The sequence below is a fragment of the Molothrus aeneus genome, chromosome Z (genome assembly GCF_037042795.1).
Source record: "Molothrus aeneus isolate 106 chromosome Z, BPBGC_Maene_1.0, whole genome shotgun sequence".
Classification (NCBI taxonomy): Eukaryota; Metazoa; Chordata; class Aves; order Passeriformes; family Icteridae; genus Molothrus; species Molothrus aeneus.
Genome location: NC_089680.1, coordinates 36,139,762 through 36,158,295, shown reverse-complemented (window position 1 = coordinate 36,158,295; position 18,534 = coordinate 36,139,762). Strand labels below are relative to the sequence as shown.

The window sequence follows — 18,534 nt, the reverse complement described above, 5'->3', positions numbered from 1 at the left end:
GGCAGACTAGAGTGATGCAACACTGAATGAATGCTGGGGTTTTTATAAATAAAAAGAGTAGATAGATGGATAGATAGACAGACAGACAGATAACAGATTTATTTTGGAATAATTTGGTTAAAACGGAAAGGAAGTATGTAACAGATTTGGTTATTATCTATAGAAATAGAGCAATATAAAAGTAAAATGATTACACCTGAGAAAATATACAAGGAAAATAAAAAGAAAGGATAAGAACAGATAGCGAAGAGGAAAGGTATCACCACCCTATGAAACCTTATTGTTGCAATTTAGATGTCCAGTGGTTAAAGCAACAGTTTCAATTTCAATCCATCAAGGCCAGGGGAAATCCCTGAAACCCAAAGTCCAATGGGTTCCATAGGTTCAGGTGGGAATGCCCAGGTACTTCTCCTCAGGGAGGAGTTTTACAATGTCTCTTGCAACACTGTGGATCATTTGCAGTCCTCTGGTGGAAGGCCCAAGAAATAAGTCTGGAGGCAGACACGACCCACATCTATCATGCCAGCTTAGTTGAGCCAGTTCTGCCTTAACAGAAGGGAAAAATACCCTCAGGCCTAAGTGTGAATGTTCCTGTATCTCTCAGGATGGGAGAGAATCTTCTGCCTGAGCCAGTTGTGTAAGGGAGGAAATTGGCATGATAAAAACCAGGATCCCAGCAACATTGCAGGTTATGCTTCTTGGAGGTGTTTTCCCTTATCTGTCTCAAACCCCAGCTTGCTACTACACAAAGGTGGGTCTGTCAGGGTCATCCTCTGGTAATGGGTGCTCATGCCTTCTGCACCTGGGCAGACCAAAAAGTTTCATAACCACATAGCCAAAAACACTCCCCTTCCCCTGTGGCTGAGGGGTGCAAACAGCCAATTGATTGCATCATTAACTCTTAATATTAATCTCTCACAAAAAGCAAAGCAAAATCCAGTGTTTCATACTTACTCAAGCATGTACAGTAAGTTAATTCCTCACACTATATGTGCACTAATACAGCCTAGTTTATGCAAGACACTCTTTTCAGGGAGGGAAAAAAGCTGTTGACTAGTTACAAAGAATACATTACGTTCAAATACATTTGGGCCTTAAAATGATAGTCAAAACAAACCACAGCAAGTGTACATTATCACCCATATATAGAATAATCCCCTTGAGTGTGCGGTGGGTTTGTTTAGTTTTTTTTCTGGTTTTTTTTCTTGTTTTGAAGTAACACACATTTAAAAAAATAATGCTTTACAAAAATACTGATAGTGGTTCACATTACTACAACCTCAATGCTCTCCTCTTCTTTCAACATTTTCTATGATCTTAGCAGTATCCCCAGTAGTTTTTTTGAGTAACCACATGCTGCTCAGACTCCTTTTGCATGAGATCCACTGACAATACACTGTGTCTCTGTTCCTTTGCTGATATATTTCAAACCATTTACATCCGAAAGCTTCTGGTTCTGTGAAACGGTTGAAAAGGCTTTTTTAAGGCCCACATCAGTATTGGTGGTTTCTGTTTAGTTTTTTCAGGAAATAGCATCGCTTCTGTTTCAGGGCTAGGAAATCGTACTCTGTACACTTCAGGGTAAGATTTCTGAAACTAGAAAAGTACATTAATTCAAATTAAGAATTTGTTCAAACACATACAATAAACTATTAAAGTGAAGCTTGCATTTCTGGAACAGGGAAATTATATCTCTAAGGGACTTTCTACACTGCTATATAGAAAATTAGGCAGTATTTCTGATTTGGGTTGATTGATCACAGCATACTTGTTCTAAAGTATTATAAATCTGGAAATCCCCATGTGTAGCCACTGTTTTCAATTTCAGTATTTCTCTAGAAGAATGCATGTCTAAGACTTGATAAATATTTTCAAATTGAAATTAGAAACTGAGGAGAAAATTTTATTTACTTGCTTGAGCTTCTTCTTTTTATCCTTCACAGATATTTCTTTATTCATTACAATTTCTTCCAACAAAGCTGCCAGTGGTTCTTGAGAGCCAGCTGCCCTTTGGTATTCAAATTCACCTGTAGTGATTTGGTGACAAAATGATGGAGGAGGAAGTGTTGCATCACTATCAGTCCCAGCATATTTTATCTGAAGATACAGTAAAAAAAAAAAAAAAAACCAAAAAGAATAGCTAAGTTTTCTGCAAAACACTTGCATAAATTGGCTTAATCAATTGACCACTCCAAGACATTAAGTAGAGGAAATACTGACTAGAGACCTTGAACTGTAATTTTTATCTCGAGCCCTAATTGAGTGAGTTCCAGTAAGTCAAAATACATGACACATAGGAAGCCTGTTCAGCTCTTGATTTAAGTTTAAAGTTACTTTTCCAGTAGAAAATAGACAAAAGAACTAAAAATCATCTTTGAACAAAAAGAAATTATGGTATCAGGAAACAAATGAAAAAACTGAGCAAGTAAGGATGGTTCTAAAGGGAAAAAAAAAAAAGAACAAGAATGAAAACGCTTTATAATAATTCTGTTTTCTTCACTACCACAAACACAGTTTGCTCATTCCATGGGAAGATAGTGCTGACAAACAGGAAAACATATTTGAGAGTTCTTGTCTCTAAACAAATTCAATATTTGTTTCGTTTCATTTAAACACATAGTTATGGTTTAATATCAGTAGTCAAAATTAATTAGACCTCAAAAGCTAACAGAAACAGAACAAAACCTTGTAAGAACTGTCAATCTTAAGAGAACAAAGGATAAGTTCAATCTAGAAATAGAGAGACAAAAGAGGTTTTTTCACTAGATACTTACTTGGACTCTCTGGAGATGTACAACATGATCCTCTATGGAAGACTTTAAAGCAGAAGGAACACTTAAGATCTCTTGATAATTATCCATGAGAAAAGATACTAGTTTAGCAGCAAGAAGTTCATCCAAGTCAATTTCATCCTTTGAGCAGAGAATACAACGGGAAAACGCCTGAACCATCTGAGGGAAAAAAACACACACATAATTATAATATATTTTTCTGTTTGGGAGAGAGGAGTAGAGAATCAGGCTACGTTTAAAAAGTGAACTTTTAGAACAAATATTTTAACATCACAATACTTACTGTACTTCAAACATATCAATATTTTTTTTAAATGTATTATGTACAGTGACATTATGTGAGTGCACTGAAGATTGCTCCTGTCTCATACAGATAATCCACTCCTGACTTTAGATATAGAATGAATGAATTTCATTTTATTCTCAAGACTTTGTCAAATATCCACTTCACATGGCTATTTAAAGAGGGTATATGTATTTAGAGATTTTTTTTTAAAATAACACAGAAATTTAATAGAAATTAGGCACCAGAGGGAAAACTTGAAACCACTATTCGGAAATCATCAAATAAAATTTCAGGTCCAGTTAACTTCAGGTAGTATTGTGCTCAAGCACTCAGTTACAAGAGTTTCTGTTTGTGCACCAGTCACTTGTAACATTAAAATCACAGAAGGTAATAAAGATTTTTCTCATGTACCATACCTTACATTGCTGAATTAACACTTCATACAAAACACTCAGACTATAAGGATTCACTTCTAAAATCAACATTTCAATTACAACAATAATTTTAATGAAAGACCACTTATAGTTAATTAAATTATAACCTTGGCAGTAAAAAAATTAATTATTTTAATCAAATATTATTCAGAGTTCACTAAAAACTTAATTGCTGCGGAGCGCATTTAGATTTGTACATGCTGTTATGGGATTTTTACAGAATAGCTCTGCAGCTTAGTTTTCCATTGCACTTAATTTTCAAAGACTTTTAAATTAAACAAAATAAATATATGTTGTTAGCTCGTCAGAATAGTTAAGTTATGCCTAATGACTTTGTAATAAGGTGTTGTTGCACACATCAGCATAGTGATATCACTACATAAGCTGCTACAGAAGAATTAGCAAAAACTGGAGCTTACTTTAAGACACTTCTGTGTGTGGTGAAAAAAAAAACAACTACTGAAATAAACAGTTGGGATTTTAATTTTTTTGAATGGCTGAAAACAGGTCAATCAGAACATTCAGCTCCATATTTCTAGCTATGATTGAAACAGGCAGTCTTTTTCATTCACACTGTCTGAAGTTATAAAGAACACCAGAGACACCTCATCTGCTTTTCTTAATTGGTTGATTTTGATTGTTTGTTTTTGGGAGTTTCTTGTTTGTTTGTGCTTTTTTCCTACTCAATAGTGAAATCAGTGGTGATTTAACTTGGAAAGGTAAGGAAACCTCTAAATTCTGAGCAATTTCTTTGTGTGCTCACAAATTGCCATGAAATCCCACTTTATTCAAATCCAGATTAGCTTTCCAAATAGCTGGGACAGACAAATTAGTTCCTCAAACAAGCAAATTGTATTTTGTTCATACTCTCCAGTAAGAATCCTTAACCTGTAGACCAAAAGTCTGTCCAGACCTTTTACCTTACACTTATACATACCAAAGTTCTGGTCCTCACTGATTCAGAAAGACGTGGCAAATCCTGGTTTAGACTAATTCTTGCCATCATTCTCACCAAAAGCTGTAGTCTTTTCCTATTTTCTGGTGGCAGTAGGAGGCAAGATATCTGAAGAGCTTCTACAGCCTTGCTGGGTTTTTGCAGCAGTCCTGGTTTATATGAGACCAGAAGGTTGGGAAACATTTCTCAGTTATATATGTATTTCCATAACATTTCTAAATCTAACTCCCAAAATTCCCTTCTTACTCACTCAAGATTGCCTTAGAACTCCACTCCCCAATGAGACTAGAAAGATATCACTAGATTTGGACTACTAGGACTTAAGTTTTTAGAAGATTTTCTTCTGATGCACTGGAAGACGTTGATAGCCATAACCAATAATTCTAAATATTAGAATACACTAAAAAATACAGCATTTTTTTCATCCTTTGCTCTTTTATTACCTCAGCACTAAACGCAACTGAATGGTATGCACAGATATAGCAACCATGTTACATAAAATGTTAAGTCTGTGACAACAATCACAGGGAAAGAAAATGTGCTTATACATGTGCCTCACACCTATAGATATTAAATCTGTGCCTAACTCTGCTTATTCCTCCTCAGGAAAGGAATTGACATTTCTCCTTTTCTAAACTTTATAAAATTCCTGTTTACCCATTTCTGCAGCCAGTCGAGGTTACCCTGCATGGTACTACAACACTGCTGCATAAGATACTCTTCCCCATTTTAGTTATTTGCATGCTTGTTTAGGGCATTGTGCCCAAGTTTAGGACAGAATGTGCCACCTCCCGGTCATTAACAAAGTGATAATCATTACTGGCCACACTACCAGCCCTGGGGTCCTTCTCACCGACTGACATCCAGCCAGACTTTGTGCCACGGATCACAACCCTCTGAGCCCAGCAACTGAACCGATTTCTGAGTTCACCTCACTACCCACCTATCCAGGCTGTACTTCCTCAGGATGCCTAGAAGGATGAAATGGAACACAAGCGTTGAAAGCCTTACTGCTCTCAACATAAACAGTATCCACTGCTATCTCCTCATCCACCATTCTGGTAAACTCCATGATGTAAAACATGGAAACTGTTTCTTATTGGAAAAGAAGTGTGGACTAGGTAAGACATTCCAAGGAGATGGGTAAAACACTGAAGCTAATTTTCATTGTAAAGCTTTTTCTAACTTCAAAGGAAGATTTGGCATGCATATTGATGCATATGCTTAGAAGAGTAAGGAATGATTCCATATCAGCACTTCACTTTTTTTAAAGAGATCACAAAATTAATGTTTGACTTCTTGAAACATGGCACAATTTTCATTGCTTCCACATACATACTGGCATGAAATCTTTCTTCTAATTTTACATTTACAAAATGGTGTGAAATGATAGTAGTAAAACCTGAAAGATGTGAAAAACATGGAAAAGCAAAACAGAAACAGAGTATGAAAGCAGAAGAATAAGTTTTAAAGACATAAACAAGAGCTGACTAAAAAAAAGAAGTCAGAAAATTGATTTATATTCCATATGAAGCAAGATTGACAACTCACAAAGTATATATACTAAATTCCAGAAACAGAAGTGTCATTCTAGATTCCTTTCTCATCTCAATAGTTTAATAAAAACAGTGTTGTTTACACAGAAAGAAGCTCAAAAAACTAACATGCTACAAAGCGGGTTTACTTTTCAATTCAGTTGTTCTTTCTGAAATTTGATTACATAAAATATAATCAAATATTGACTGTCTTACTATTTACTGTCTTTCAGTAAGCCATCTGTAGGATCAGAGTTGTCAATTTTAATATAGTGTGAACTCTGGAAAGTTCTAGTTAATAACTAAAACATTGCTTCTTTTAAACACTACATTAGTTAATGCCATTTCTAAATTAAAGCAACATAGTATTTCAATTCCCTTTAAATATCATATTTCCAGGGTTAAAAACTGTGCTTAAAGCCCTAATCCTTTCTAATCTAGACTTCAGTCAAGCAATTTCTAAAAGCTTATGAGAGTTTTTAAGACATTTAAGCACTTGTAAAAAAAGAAAAATTTAATAAAATCCATCCATGCTGAGCAATGAACAGAGGCCTTTAATGTTATAAAGACAAGCAATGAAAGACTTTTGAACCAATGTGATTAAAAAGACACAAAAATAAAACTACTGTGTGATATGAAATAAATTTAAACTGTTCTCTATGTAGAATGGAAAGGAAAGGCCCTAAATAATTCATCTGTGATATTATTTTAGGTAAAATAACTCCAGAAAATTAACTCTAAAGAATATTTTTTTCATTAGATTCCAAACTACTTACCTAACACACTAACAAAAATATCAAAAAAATTAAATGTGAGAAGAGGTTCTTTCATCTGGCTAAAGTAGTCCACTATTGTTTTGAAGACATCTCTTTCAAAGCCTGAGTACGTAGGCTGCTTCAGATCTGAACAGCTGGGCCCTACAAAGAACAAAAAAAAAAAAAAAAAGCCAAAAAGGAGCAAAAGAGAGAGAGAGAATATTGATTTTCAGCCACTGAGCAAATCAGTGTTTTCTAATCCAGCCCATTAAAATGGATCATTAGAGGAGAAAAAAAAATTTTAAAAAAGATCGATTCTTCAAAATAAGTGAAATTTTATTCATCTACTACTTACTGATGTATTCCCAATAGGTCTAGTGAAGATACAAAGTACAGGAAAAACATTAATAGACTAGTTAAACCTTTATATAATTAATTTAAATAAGCTACACTGGAAGGAGAATACACACTGACAAGTCTTCTCCAACTTCCTTTTAGAAAATTATTGTATACAGGATTTAATAAAGTGGTGTAGACACAGTCAGTTCAATTTATTTTTTGGGGGGTGGGTTGTTTGTGGGATCTTTTTCCCTTTTTGAATTTACTTACAATTTACTAGACATTTCATTGCAGATAATATCCAATGAGGTAGTTCCTCTGCAAAGGGAAGAAACAGAAATTAAAATGGCAAAAAAGAAAAAACAAGAAAAATATTCAACTGTTAGACAAAAGCAAAGCTGAAAACAATTTAACACTCCTCCTGTGTAGTAAATCAAGTGACTCCAAAGGCAGGCTATACCTTAATGTAGGATCTAGCTTGAATTACATCTATACTTCAGTACCTGCACTACTATCATACAGTTATGCATTCTGCCCTTGCAGCTCAATCAGCAAAACAGGTCATATCACAAATCTTTAAACTACCCTAAAAAAAAAAAATCAGACTAAACCAGTTCTAGATACAGCCTTCCCCAATGCTATACAATGAAGTGTTTACTTTGTACCCAAGATGATTAAAAGCGCTCATATTCAGTTTTGCCATTTCTGCTAAGAGAAAGTTAATATTTTGAGATGGTCCAACTGCCTTTGAAATGAGCACACATGTGCTCTGAAGGCAGTTTTATTCAAAACCAAACCAGGTTTTAATGTCATATTTAAATTTCTCTACAAATCTTATGAAAATATTGGTGGCAATAATACTGTGATAGATCAGAGGAGTAAAGATGCTTTATTTTTTCTCTGATGTGCAAAACAATTTTAAACATGGCGCTATCTTCAAAACTCAAAACTCTCTCAATGCACGTCTTGGCTCTCTCACAATCTTTAATACTGAAAACTCTCTCAATGTACATTTTGGATCTCTCAATGTATTTTTAATACATTTTTTCTTCATGCAAACACTCCAATTCAGGTAATTAAAAGGGTAGGGTCAAGAAAGTTACCTTGAAGTGATTAATATCCCTATATTCATAAATGGTAAAAAGTTGCTGCTGTCTTACATTCATTTTTCAACCCTACTAAAGCCAGAATCTGTTTACGAGATTAAATATAGAATAAACACTGACTCTTACGATTGGGATACCAGAGGAGAACAACAGCATTTTAAAAACAATAGCATTATAAAAACTAGAGTTTTTACAAAGTAGATAGCAATATCAAAAAAAAAAAAAAAGAAAATTTCTAAAATACTCACTTGATTTGTCCTCTAAAGTGACAATGCCTTGCTTATTGACATTATATACATTTTGAACTATATGTTTTGAATTCACAAGTTTTGTGTCTAACACTTCATCCAGAGAATCCAAACCCAACACCTTTTGTAATCTGCAAAAATACATAAACATAGGTCATACACCATCTAATCTGGAAAAGGCAAACATGAAGTATTAGGATACAATTAGGATACAATTCAGAAAAAAAAGAGACTTTAATTTCATAGAGAGTATCTCCAGTTGGATGACAGCCATAAGGACCATTCAGCACAACTCCTGCTTCTCACAAAGCTGCCTAGATTTATAGAATATCCTAAACTGGAATGGATCCACAAAGATCAGCTCCTGGCTCTTCACAGCACAACCACAAAAATTATACTACATGCCTGAGAGCACTGTCCAAACACCTCTTGAACTCTGTCAGGCTGGGACCACTTCCCTGGGGAGCTTGTTCCAGTGCCCAACCACCCCCTGGATGAGGACTCTTTTCCTAATATCTAATCTAAACCTCCCCTGACAGCTTCAGGCCATTCCCTCAGTCCTGCCACCGGCCACCACAGAGAAGAGACCAGTGTATTCTCCTCCACTTCCCATCACAGATTGCACTGCAGTGTCCTCTCAGCCTCCTCTTCTCCAAGTTAAGAAGCCAGAAGATCTCAACCACTCCTCATGTGTTCCCTTCTAGACCCTTGACAATCTTCATAGCCCTAAAAAAGTTTTGTTTCAGTACCTAGAAAAGGTCTAGTAATTTTAATACCTAAAACTATACCATGTAACTGAAAGCACAGCCAACATGCTCCTTGAACTCTGTAGGGCTTGGTGCTGTGCCCACTTCCTCAGGGAGGCAGTGCCAGTGCCCAGTCACTCTCTGAGTGAAGAATCTTTTCCTAATGTGGAGTCCGAACCTCCCCAGCTGCTTGATTCCATCTCCTTGTGTCCTATCACTGGTCACCAGAGATCTTCCACATCTCCCCCCACTCTCCTCTCCAGAAACTGTAGGCTGCACTGAGGGCACCCCTCAGATTTCTCAAAGCTTTTGGTGACTGTACAGCCCTTTACTCTATCCAGATCTCACTGCAGGCCCTGTCCACCCTTGAAGGAGTCCAAAGTTCCTTCTAACCTAGTATCATGGACAAACTTAATGTACATTCAATTCCCCCATCCATATCATTTACAAAAACATGAAAGAGCACCGGCCCTAGAATGGAGCCCTGCAGAGCCCCACTGATAACTGCCCTCCAGAGATAACCACATTTACCACAATCCTTTGTGCTTGACCCAAGAGCCAGCTGCTCACCCAACAATATTATGGGGCTCACCAAGCTGCATGCTGCACAGTTTATCTAGAAGGATACTGTGAGAGACAATACCAAAAGCTTTGCTTAAATGCAAATAAACCACATCAACTGGCTTCCCTTGGTCAACTAGATGGGTGACCTTGTCATAAAAGAAAATTTAATTGGTTACACAGTATTTTTCCCTTCTGAAACTATGCTGGCTATAACAAATGACTGTGTGTCTCTCAAATATTTTATTATTAACTCCCAGATAATTTTCCATCATTTTATAGGCACTGAAGTGATACTGACAGGCCTGTAATCAACAGGGTCTTTGTTCTTTGCTTTCTTAAAGTTGCGAAAATAGTTGCCAGCTTCCAGATAACAGGTGCCTGTCCAGAATCCCAAGATAAATGAAAAAATAAGGAGAAAGATCCTGCAATAATATCATCCAGCTCTTTCAGCACCCTGGAATGAATCCCATTGGGCTTCATATCTTTAAGCATATCCAGCTCAAGCAGAAAGTTTCAAACAAATTCAGGGTCAGTTGTGAGTCTCCCTATTCCCACAGTCATACTCTTCCAGCCCAGAGCTGTGGGAGTTCCAGTGTCAATCATCAAACTTAATGAGTCCAGGACTTTCTGTCACGTGAATGCTACTGCTCCCTGATCAAGCTGTCAGGGTTTCAGCATCCTTCCACACAATCTGCTGTGCCAACCCTGTTTGCCCACCATTTCGGTTGCTAGAGCTCTATAGGGACCTTTATGTGAAGGAGGGCTTGGCCACCACTGCCCCTGGTCTCATTTGTCCAGGTCCTATCAGCTGCTGCCGTGTGAGCTCTAGGCTACCAGGGTGTCTCTCCACTCTCCTGAAGTTTCCTTGGTTCAAGAAACCCAGAATACACATGCCCTCTGCTGCCCATCATGCTGTCACCAAAACTGCTCACCTCAGCACCGAACGCATTACGTACAAATAAATGTGCTAGGTTTACACTAAAGTCATCCTTAGTAAGACCTCAACCATGCTGTAATATCAGCTAGTGTATACTATTTCTTCCTCTGCAGAAACAGTCCAAAGCAATAGCTTTAACTTTGCATAGGAGATTCCATTTGAATTTAGTAAATGAATCTCTAAGCTGAATCTCAAAGCTTCAGCACTCAATTAGCTATGCCATTTATATCTCATACAAAGTATTGTACTTGCCATTGAAAGGTTCCATAGCACTTCTACATAAGTGCTTTTATTTCCTAGCAACAAGAAAAAGAGACAGAGAAAAAAAGTGATTAAACAAGACAAAGCCCACACAACAAAGAATCGTATAACACAACGTGCAGAAGTCAAAAGGTACTAAGGACAGTAAAGTTTTTTTTCAGACTTTATTTGCTGAATTTGTTAGCCAAATAACAAGTGGTAGAGTTAGTCTAGACACTATGGCTTTGAAGGCAATGATGAAAAGTGAGTGGGTGAAATTACAAGTGTTACCAGAGAAGATAGACAAGACTATTACCTACTACACAGTTTTACTATAAGAGCAAATGACTCATAAGTATACTCGCCGTGATAAAGTCATGGATTTCCATATCTCTTCTATATTGTTTTGTGTTAGTTCTCTGCGGAACACAAGTTTGCATGCCGGTACTTCCCCAATAGCTATGCTGTGTCGCTTGTACCACATCTCAGAGTTCTGAAATCAGAAAAAACCCTCCTCATTAACTGGTGGCTTTTCAAGTGTTAAACAGTATAAAACATTTATAGTACAGAATTGCAAGTGTTCTTAAATTCCAGTGAAGTCCTCAGGATGCAAAGTAAGTATTTGTGTCTAAGAGAAATGAAACATTTTCTCAATCTTACAGATCTCTTCTCAATTCCACAACTTGAGAAGAGTTATGGAATTGAGAAGAGCTGAAAAATTATATGTGTCAGAATAACCATTGGAGTTCAGGAGTCAATGGCCTTTAATCCTATGTTCAAGTCCTATTCATGATTAAAATCAGTTCATCTGCCATTTTAAGATTAAACATCTGTTTATGGAAAAGTTACTGGAGAATTATGATACCAACGAATTAGGAAAAAAATCCTTGTTCAGCATACACTAAAATAACAGTAAGTTTAATAACAGGCTCTATACATAAAGAAAATAAAAGCAAATCACTACATCTGAAGGCACCCATCCGATCTAGTCCACCATTATAGAAGTGTAAAGTAAAACTGAGAACTGATTTACACTACAGACCAGCGCTAAAGCACATTAAAAGTATTCCTTATAACCAAACCACAAAATGCATTCCAGGAATGCACTTAAATACTCCAAGCACTAATTGTCTGTCATTCCATGGCAGACTAGACTAGAGCTAGTTGGAAGCAAATAGCACCCTCTGAAATTAAGGGTCTGGTCTTTCACATCAGTATTTCATGACACACAACCATGCTCATCAATCTACACACAGCCACTAAGTGCTCAGATTGATGCTGAAGCAATTCACGGTACCACCATTTTCAGCTGTCTACTTCAGTATTCCAGTGGAAGCTAGACCTAATTATAAAAGAGGCAGCAGAAAGAAGCTTATAGCTTTGCCTCACTTACAGTCCACTGTATTAATCCAAACTGCCAACAGAAGAGATTTTGAGCTATGCCAAACTCTATGCTGTTGCATCCAATCAGATGCAGACTTTTGCTAATTCTTATCAGGCCAGGATGCTTGGATGGAAATTCAGGGCACAGTTGGAGACTGTAATATATTACATCTTCAACAGATACTTGCTCAGTAACTAAAATACTCCATCTTATCATTCTCATTTCCTGTCTTTGGCACCATCTTTTCTTCTATCTACTATTGAAGCACTAAGGACCATGCCTTTCCTCTTCAGAAGCTTGCTGTACGTGAAGAGTACACTTGATTTGCACACAGTTGGATTGTAAGTATGGAATAACCATTCATTCAGAACATTTAGATGTTCAGCAAAATGGTAGGAGCTACTTTTCCAAATAGACTGTGGTTTATCAAAAAATCTAAGGCCAGACTCCTGCTCTGAAGGGCAGTAATAAAAAGGCAAAAATCATCAAAGAAATCACAAATAATTTGTGAGTTCACAAATTATGAGAATGCACATATAAGATACACTGAAGGAAGACCTCAGAATATTCACAACTCCAGAAGCCTAGTCTTTTACTATGTCAAGGTGAATAGAGTTGATACAATTTTTGTTTACTAATAAAACCAAGTTTTTTCAATAACTTTATAAAGGCTGGATCAATCCACATAAGTATGAGGCCAGATGACTTCCCGAGCTTACAAAGGATAACTGAAAAATCAGGACCACTTCTCCTTAGCGAAAACATATTCCTTATAAAAAAGGAAATTGAGTCAATACCAGTACTTCCAGCAGCTAGGAAGGTTGTAATAACTGCATATATTCTGGTATCTGAAGTGTCCAAATAAGAGTTACAGTGTGACTATTTTGTCTGGTAATATAATAAATGCCCTATCGGAATTTCCGCAAACTGGAATGAAATATGGGAAAATACACCCATGTGGAACTCAGGTTCCTCAGGACATTGCAATGTGTAGCACAAAGAACACTAAAATATTACTTCTCCAGCAAATTTTAAGAAAAATTTGCCTTCACAAAAGTTTAGAATAAAAGTATTTAGCATTTAATTTTATTAGCAAGTATTTTGTGACACAGCATAGAGGTCATCAGCTCAGTTTTGCTTTCCAAATGTGCTTTTGTTTGGGGAAATAAAACTGGGTGCCTTACCATTGTGACGGATTTCACTGGGATGGGTTCTTGAGAAGGGCCAGCCCTTGGTTCATTCCAGTCTGGAAATTTAATTACTTCCTTTCCACATGAAGGTTTCTTTGGATATGACTTCAGTGGCGAGGAAGGAGGAAATCTACAATTAGAGAACATTTTTAAAGTCTCTAAATGCCAATCTAATTCCTATTTACCAATGCAAAACTGTAGTCAGCATTCACATGCAAAAATACAACAAATGCTTTGGACATTCACAGCCCAACTTAGTTTGCTGTAGACTGGTGTTGCATGATATGTAAAACATCGTGGAGTGTCTTGTTTGCCCTCCAGCTGCTGCTCCAGAACAGTTCAGGTCCTTTGTACCTCCCACGACATAGCTGAGCCTTGGGTGAATGTCTGCTACCCAGTGCGTCTCTTACAGCACTAGCTGTCTTTGCATGGACAATGACATAGGTCTTCACTAGGAGATGTTGATTCTGCTGAAAAAGCCGTGGGGATGTTTTCCCCCATGTCAAGTGCTTTGTTAGCATGCATTTCCTAAAGCAAAGCTACATAGCTAAGTCACATGACTAACACTCAGATTTAGTTAGAGTGCATGCAAGTGTCCACACAAAGTTTTGCCCACATTACCAGGTTCTTCTGTGTTTACATGCTTTCTGTGCGAAGATCTTATCCTGCAGTTCTTTTCTGGATCATATCCTGCAGTTCTTTTTTCCAGATGGTTTTGCAGGTAACTATTTGACTTCTTAAGGCATTTCAAGAAGTGCCTTGAAGACATTAGCAGAAATAAGCCCCTAAACCAGCCCTTGTAGAAAAGAAGGAAAACAAACTATCCAGCTTGATCAGCACCAAATTATTGCTAAGTTCAGCTCAGAGCATGTACAAAGGAACTAATGACAGCATATCAGAAAGACAAATCAGTTCAATGGAAACACCTCTTCAGACTGGCCCAGATCCAATCCTGTCGACTTGCACGGCCAGGTTTTAGATGCTGAGATCCCTCATGCTTTAAGCAACTGCTTAAGCCTCATTAACTTTTTTAAAACAGAACGTAAAAGACAGATACATCCGTGACTTTGCAACAAAAGCTTGCACACTGCTGGAGAGCATACATATATATCCTCCCAGAAAAAATTCTTGAGAAACTCTCAAGTTTCTCCAAAATGTCACCCCGTCCTCTAAAGGTGCTTCAAACATTTAATAAGTTTTTCATTTAGATTTGTTCTGCAGTTTGGTTAGTCCAGTACTGTTACACTGCATGGTTAAACACATTGATTGTTTTGACCATACACACTGAGCATATTCCACAGTGCCCTTCAACAGCACATCTGCAACAGAGAGATATCACCTTCATCAGACAAACCCCCAGAATCAGCAGCACACACCTGACTCTCATCCTGCAAGATTTACTGTTTTTTAATGGTAAGCCAGACTACATGGCAGATGTTCAGCTGTTGAATGTTCTCAACCATTTTTCAGATATTCATTATTTCTTAGGAAATATATCACAATCTGCAAGCCTTTTTCCTTTGCCTTACACTATCCTCAGTAGTTTCCTGTTTCTTCTCCAGTTCTTCACAATTTTTAGCTTTGTGTCGTTTGCTGCCCTGATTTGCAGCCAATCAGTAAAAGAAGTTCTTACAGTCAGAAAAAGGAGATGCATTCCCCTTTCTCAGGTAGTATTACAGCAAGATCTAGATGGAGAAGGATTAATGTCACTCAAAGCAAAGGACTGAGAAACACTCCAAGGCTGACACATCAAAATCAGAATTGGTTATAGCCAGCAACACTAGTTTGGGGAGTTTATAAAAAGAGGAACTAGAGATACCTCTTTGTGTCCAGAACAAGGTCAACTAACAGTGATGTCCAAGATATAATAATATGACTGCTGAATTCCCAAAAGATTGCTATCATTGCAAGAGTGCTAACCCCTTTGCTTTTGATAGAATGGCTTAGATTCCAAAAAAAAAAGTATAAAGCCCAACAGCTTCCAAAACTGTAACTTCTCATTCATTATTGTAGACTCAGCTGAGCCAGTAAGTCAGGACACACTGATAAGACTTTGCTATTTTTAGAAGTCACATTAGATCTCATCTTCATGTTTAATACTTGCCAAATATTCTCACGCAATCCAACTTTTGGCAATATTTCTTTTGCATACTCTGTGGATGAACAAGAGCAGACAGCTACACTTAACATGTGAAGTAAATGAGTGACACAACTGTGTACCGCAGAGTGCCATTACAGCATGTTAACACAATTTTATACAGAAGGTATGAAGCATGTAACTTTTCCAAAGTTAGCACTGTCAGTAGAATTGACTCGTACCACTACCTCCATCTCCTCCTCTGTGAGGAGAAAACACCCCGTATTTTACATGTAGCATTAGGAGAGCCCACCAGAGGGAGCTGCCAGGACATTGAATACAGGACTAAAATAGGCTGGAAAACCTGTGTTTAGCTACTTAAATAGGAGAGAAGCATGTCTTGATACTTAAAGCGGCGAGTAATGTATGTAGCTTATTATTGCACCAAGCCCAGTGAGGAAAAAAGCTGGCTCCAGTTCAAGATGCATGCAAGGTATGCATTTTTAACTGAAAAAAGTTCAATTACTTAGTTATTTTTTCAGTGGGAAGGGGAGAAAGAACATCACAACAAAATATATAACAAGATTTCTGTTGTCCAATAGCAGATCAGTAGGCAGAGCACGCAGAAAATTAGAAGAACAGAAATATTTCACCTAGCCAACTTCCCCAGCCTGCAGCTCAGTAGTCATGACTGAAAATACAAATAAATAAAAGAAAAAATAATTTGAATATATACTCATGCTAATACAAAATAAACAAAAACCCCACAGCCACACAAATACAGCAAAACCAAACGAAAGAAATATAGAATAACACCAGCAGTTGTCAAACCCCATATTAAATCTTTTGACAAGAATTAATGCCAGAAATAAAAAGATCAATAGAGCAAAATGAAAAAATGACTCAATATACATCAAGTGGGAACTCAGTTCTATATATTTCCCCCAAAAAATATTAAGAAATCATTACTTTAAAATGAATATGTAAAATTTGAGTATGTAATAATAGCTATAATAAGTAGAAGCATAAACTTATTGCTAGCCTATTTTCCCTAATGTTTTGCATGATGAGAACTCCCACGTCCTCAAAAGAAGGGTCACCATGATAAAAGTTACAAATCTAGACTTGAAGTAATGGTCATCTTTATAATACTTCTGCACCAAACAGGACACTAGAAGATGGTACAAATTCAAACCCTGCAACTTCTGTCCACTCAAACCTTAACTGAGGTCACAAGAGGCCAAAGAATCCAGTCCAGTAATGCTAAGCTTTTATGACACTGAAATTTCTTCTCATCTGTTAACAAGCCACCAGCTGAGATGCTCAACAGGCATAAGTAAGGAGCCAACCTTGAGGATAAGCAATTTAATCTTTGTCCTTTGTCCATCTACAAACCAAGGACCATAAAAAATGTTATAAATATCTTCGATTCAGAAGGCTTTTCTCTTCTCTCAGAAGTGGAGACAGCAACCAAAATAGTCAGGGGGTTGGGGTGAAGGAAGACAACTGGAGCTGGGTGACCAATGGCATTCTCACTTCCACCTGTCTGTCCTAATATGTACTCTTCCAGCACCAACAAACCTGATGTCTGCCATCAGCAATGAGAACTCAATACCACGTGAAAGCTGCAAAAGCTTTTGTTGATATTCAAAGAATGCAACTGAATAGAAGTGACCTTCAAAAACATTTCAGAACAGACAAGAAAACTGAAACCAAACATTAAGTCACGGCAGCTACCTATTACTAAGAAAATTAAAGTCTTTAAAAGGAAAAGGGGAAAACGTGTCAACACTTTTCAGAGGCATTCTACAAAAATACTTGTAAGACACGAGCAAGAGTTATTATACCCTGTTTCCAAAAAACCAGGGTTTTTTTATCACCCTATACAGGCTTACCTATATAAACGGCCATCGTCTTCAAAGTCCTCTTTGCCCCACCTTCCTTTAATATCTTCGATTACATGATTTTTCAGGAATTTTTTAAGCAGCTTCACCGTTTGATCGCGAGTCACTTCTGGGCCAAAGTTTTGGTTAGAGCCAAGCAGCTCATGCAAACATTCCACTGCCTCCGAGGCTTTGAAGCATCGCTCGTAGCTCTTGAAACGACAGCGATGCTTCCGTAAGGGCATCCCAGCACGGAAGAGCTCGATTATCTCGTTCCACTGGGAAAGAACAAAGCCAGTCGTTACGGGAGCTCTCCTCCCAAGTTTTCCGGCGGCCAGAACGCAGCCGGCTCTGTAAGCAGAGCTACACCCTTTTGTCACCGTCTGCGTTCACAACACCACCGAAACCTAAGCCCAGGATTTAAACTGTGGCGACCCGAGAAGAAACACCAGGTTTAGGAAGCTGAAATATTTAGAGCCCCATACTACCAGCGGACCTAGGGATACAGCTCTAGCCTCCCTTAGGTTTTACCGGGACAAAAGGCTCAACCTGCCGCTCCGCCCGGCCGGCCTCTGCCCCGCGCCAGCCCCGGGTGCCCCCGCCCCGCAGAGACGCGGCCTGGGAGCACCGGCCGGCACCAGGAGGCCGGAGGGCGAGTGGCCGCGGGGGACAGCGGCACGGGAAGGCGGCGGTGTCGGGGATGGCGGCGGGGGCACTCACCAGGCGGGTGGCGCGGTACGGCCCGGGCCCCACCAGCCGCGGCTCCATAGGCGCGGCCGCGCCGGCTCCGCGCCGCGTTTGAATCCGGCCGGGCGCCGCCGCCTTCGCCCATTGGGTGGTGGGCGCAGCACGTGACGAGCCCGCGCCGTGCTTGATTGGCGGGGCGGGGCGGGGTGGGAGCCGAGCGCGAGGGGGCGCTGTGGGGCCCCGTCCCGGGCCGCGGGGGGCGGCCCCGTCCGAGCGCCTCAGCGGGCGAAGGTGCCGCGGGGCCGCGCGGTGCCGAGCTCTGTGCGGGGTTGCCCGGCAGCAGGACAAGAGACAACGGGCAGAAAATTGATGCACT

The 18,534-nt window shown here is 38.6% G+C and overlaps 1 protein-coding gene across 2 annotated transcripts; it reads right to left on the bottom strand.

The window, feature by feature from the left end:
• Positions 1-1,288: 1,288 nt before the first annotated feature.
• On the bottom strand, positions 1,289-18,239 carry DEPDC1B (DEP domain containing 1B). Of its 2 annotated transcripts, XM_066569408.1 has the most exons (11): positions 18,192-18,239; positions 17,484-17,749; positions 13,506-13,641; positions 11,303-11,430; positions 8,451-8,581; positions 7,367-7,414; positions 6,779-6,919; positions 4,450-4,616; positions 2,775-2,951; positions 1,912-2,097; positions 1,289-1,596 (listed from the first exon to the last, which is right to left on the bottom strand). In XM_066569408.1, exons 1-11 carry the CDS (start codon positions 18,237-18,239, stop codon positions 1,435-1,437), a joined length of 1,590 nt encoding a protein of 529 aa, XP_066425505.1. In that variant the 3' UTR covers positions 1,289-1,434. The 2 variants fall into 2 exon arrangements, with proteins under 2 accessions (XP_066425505.1, XP_066425506.1); XM_066569409.1 differs by lacking the exon at positions 1,912-2,097.
• Positions 18,240-18,534: the final 295 nt, after the last annotated feature.

Bases quoted from the DNA above. Each gene is read 5' to 3' on its own strand.
- DEPDC1B (XM_066569408.1), bottom strand. From the start codon at position 18,239: ATGGAGCCGCGGCTGGTGGGGCCCGGGCCGTACCGCGCCACCCGCCTG. The intron at 11,431-13,505 runs GTAAGGCACCCA...TTCTGATTTCAG, and splicing joins CAGTGAAATCCGTCACAATG to AACTCTGAGATGTGGTACAA. The intron at 8,582-11,302 runs GCGAGTATACTT...GTATTTTTGCAG, and splicing joins AAATCCATGACTTTATCACG to ATTACAAAAGGTGTTGGGTT.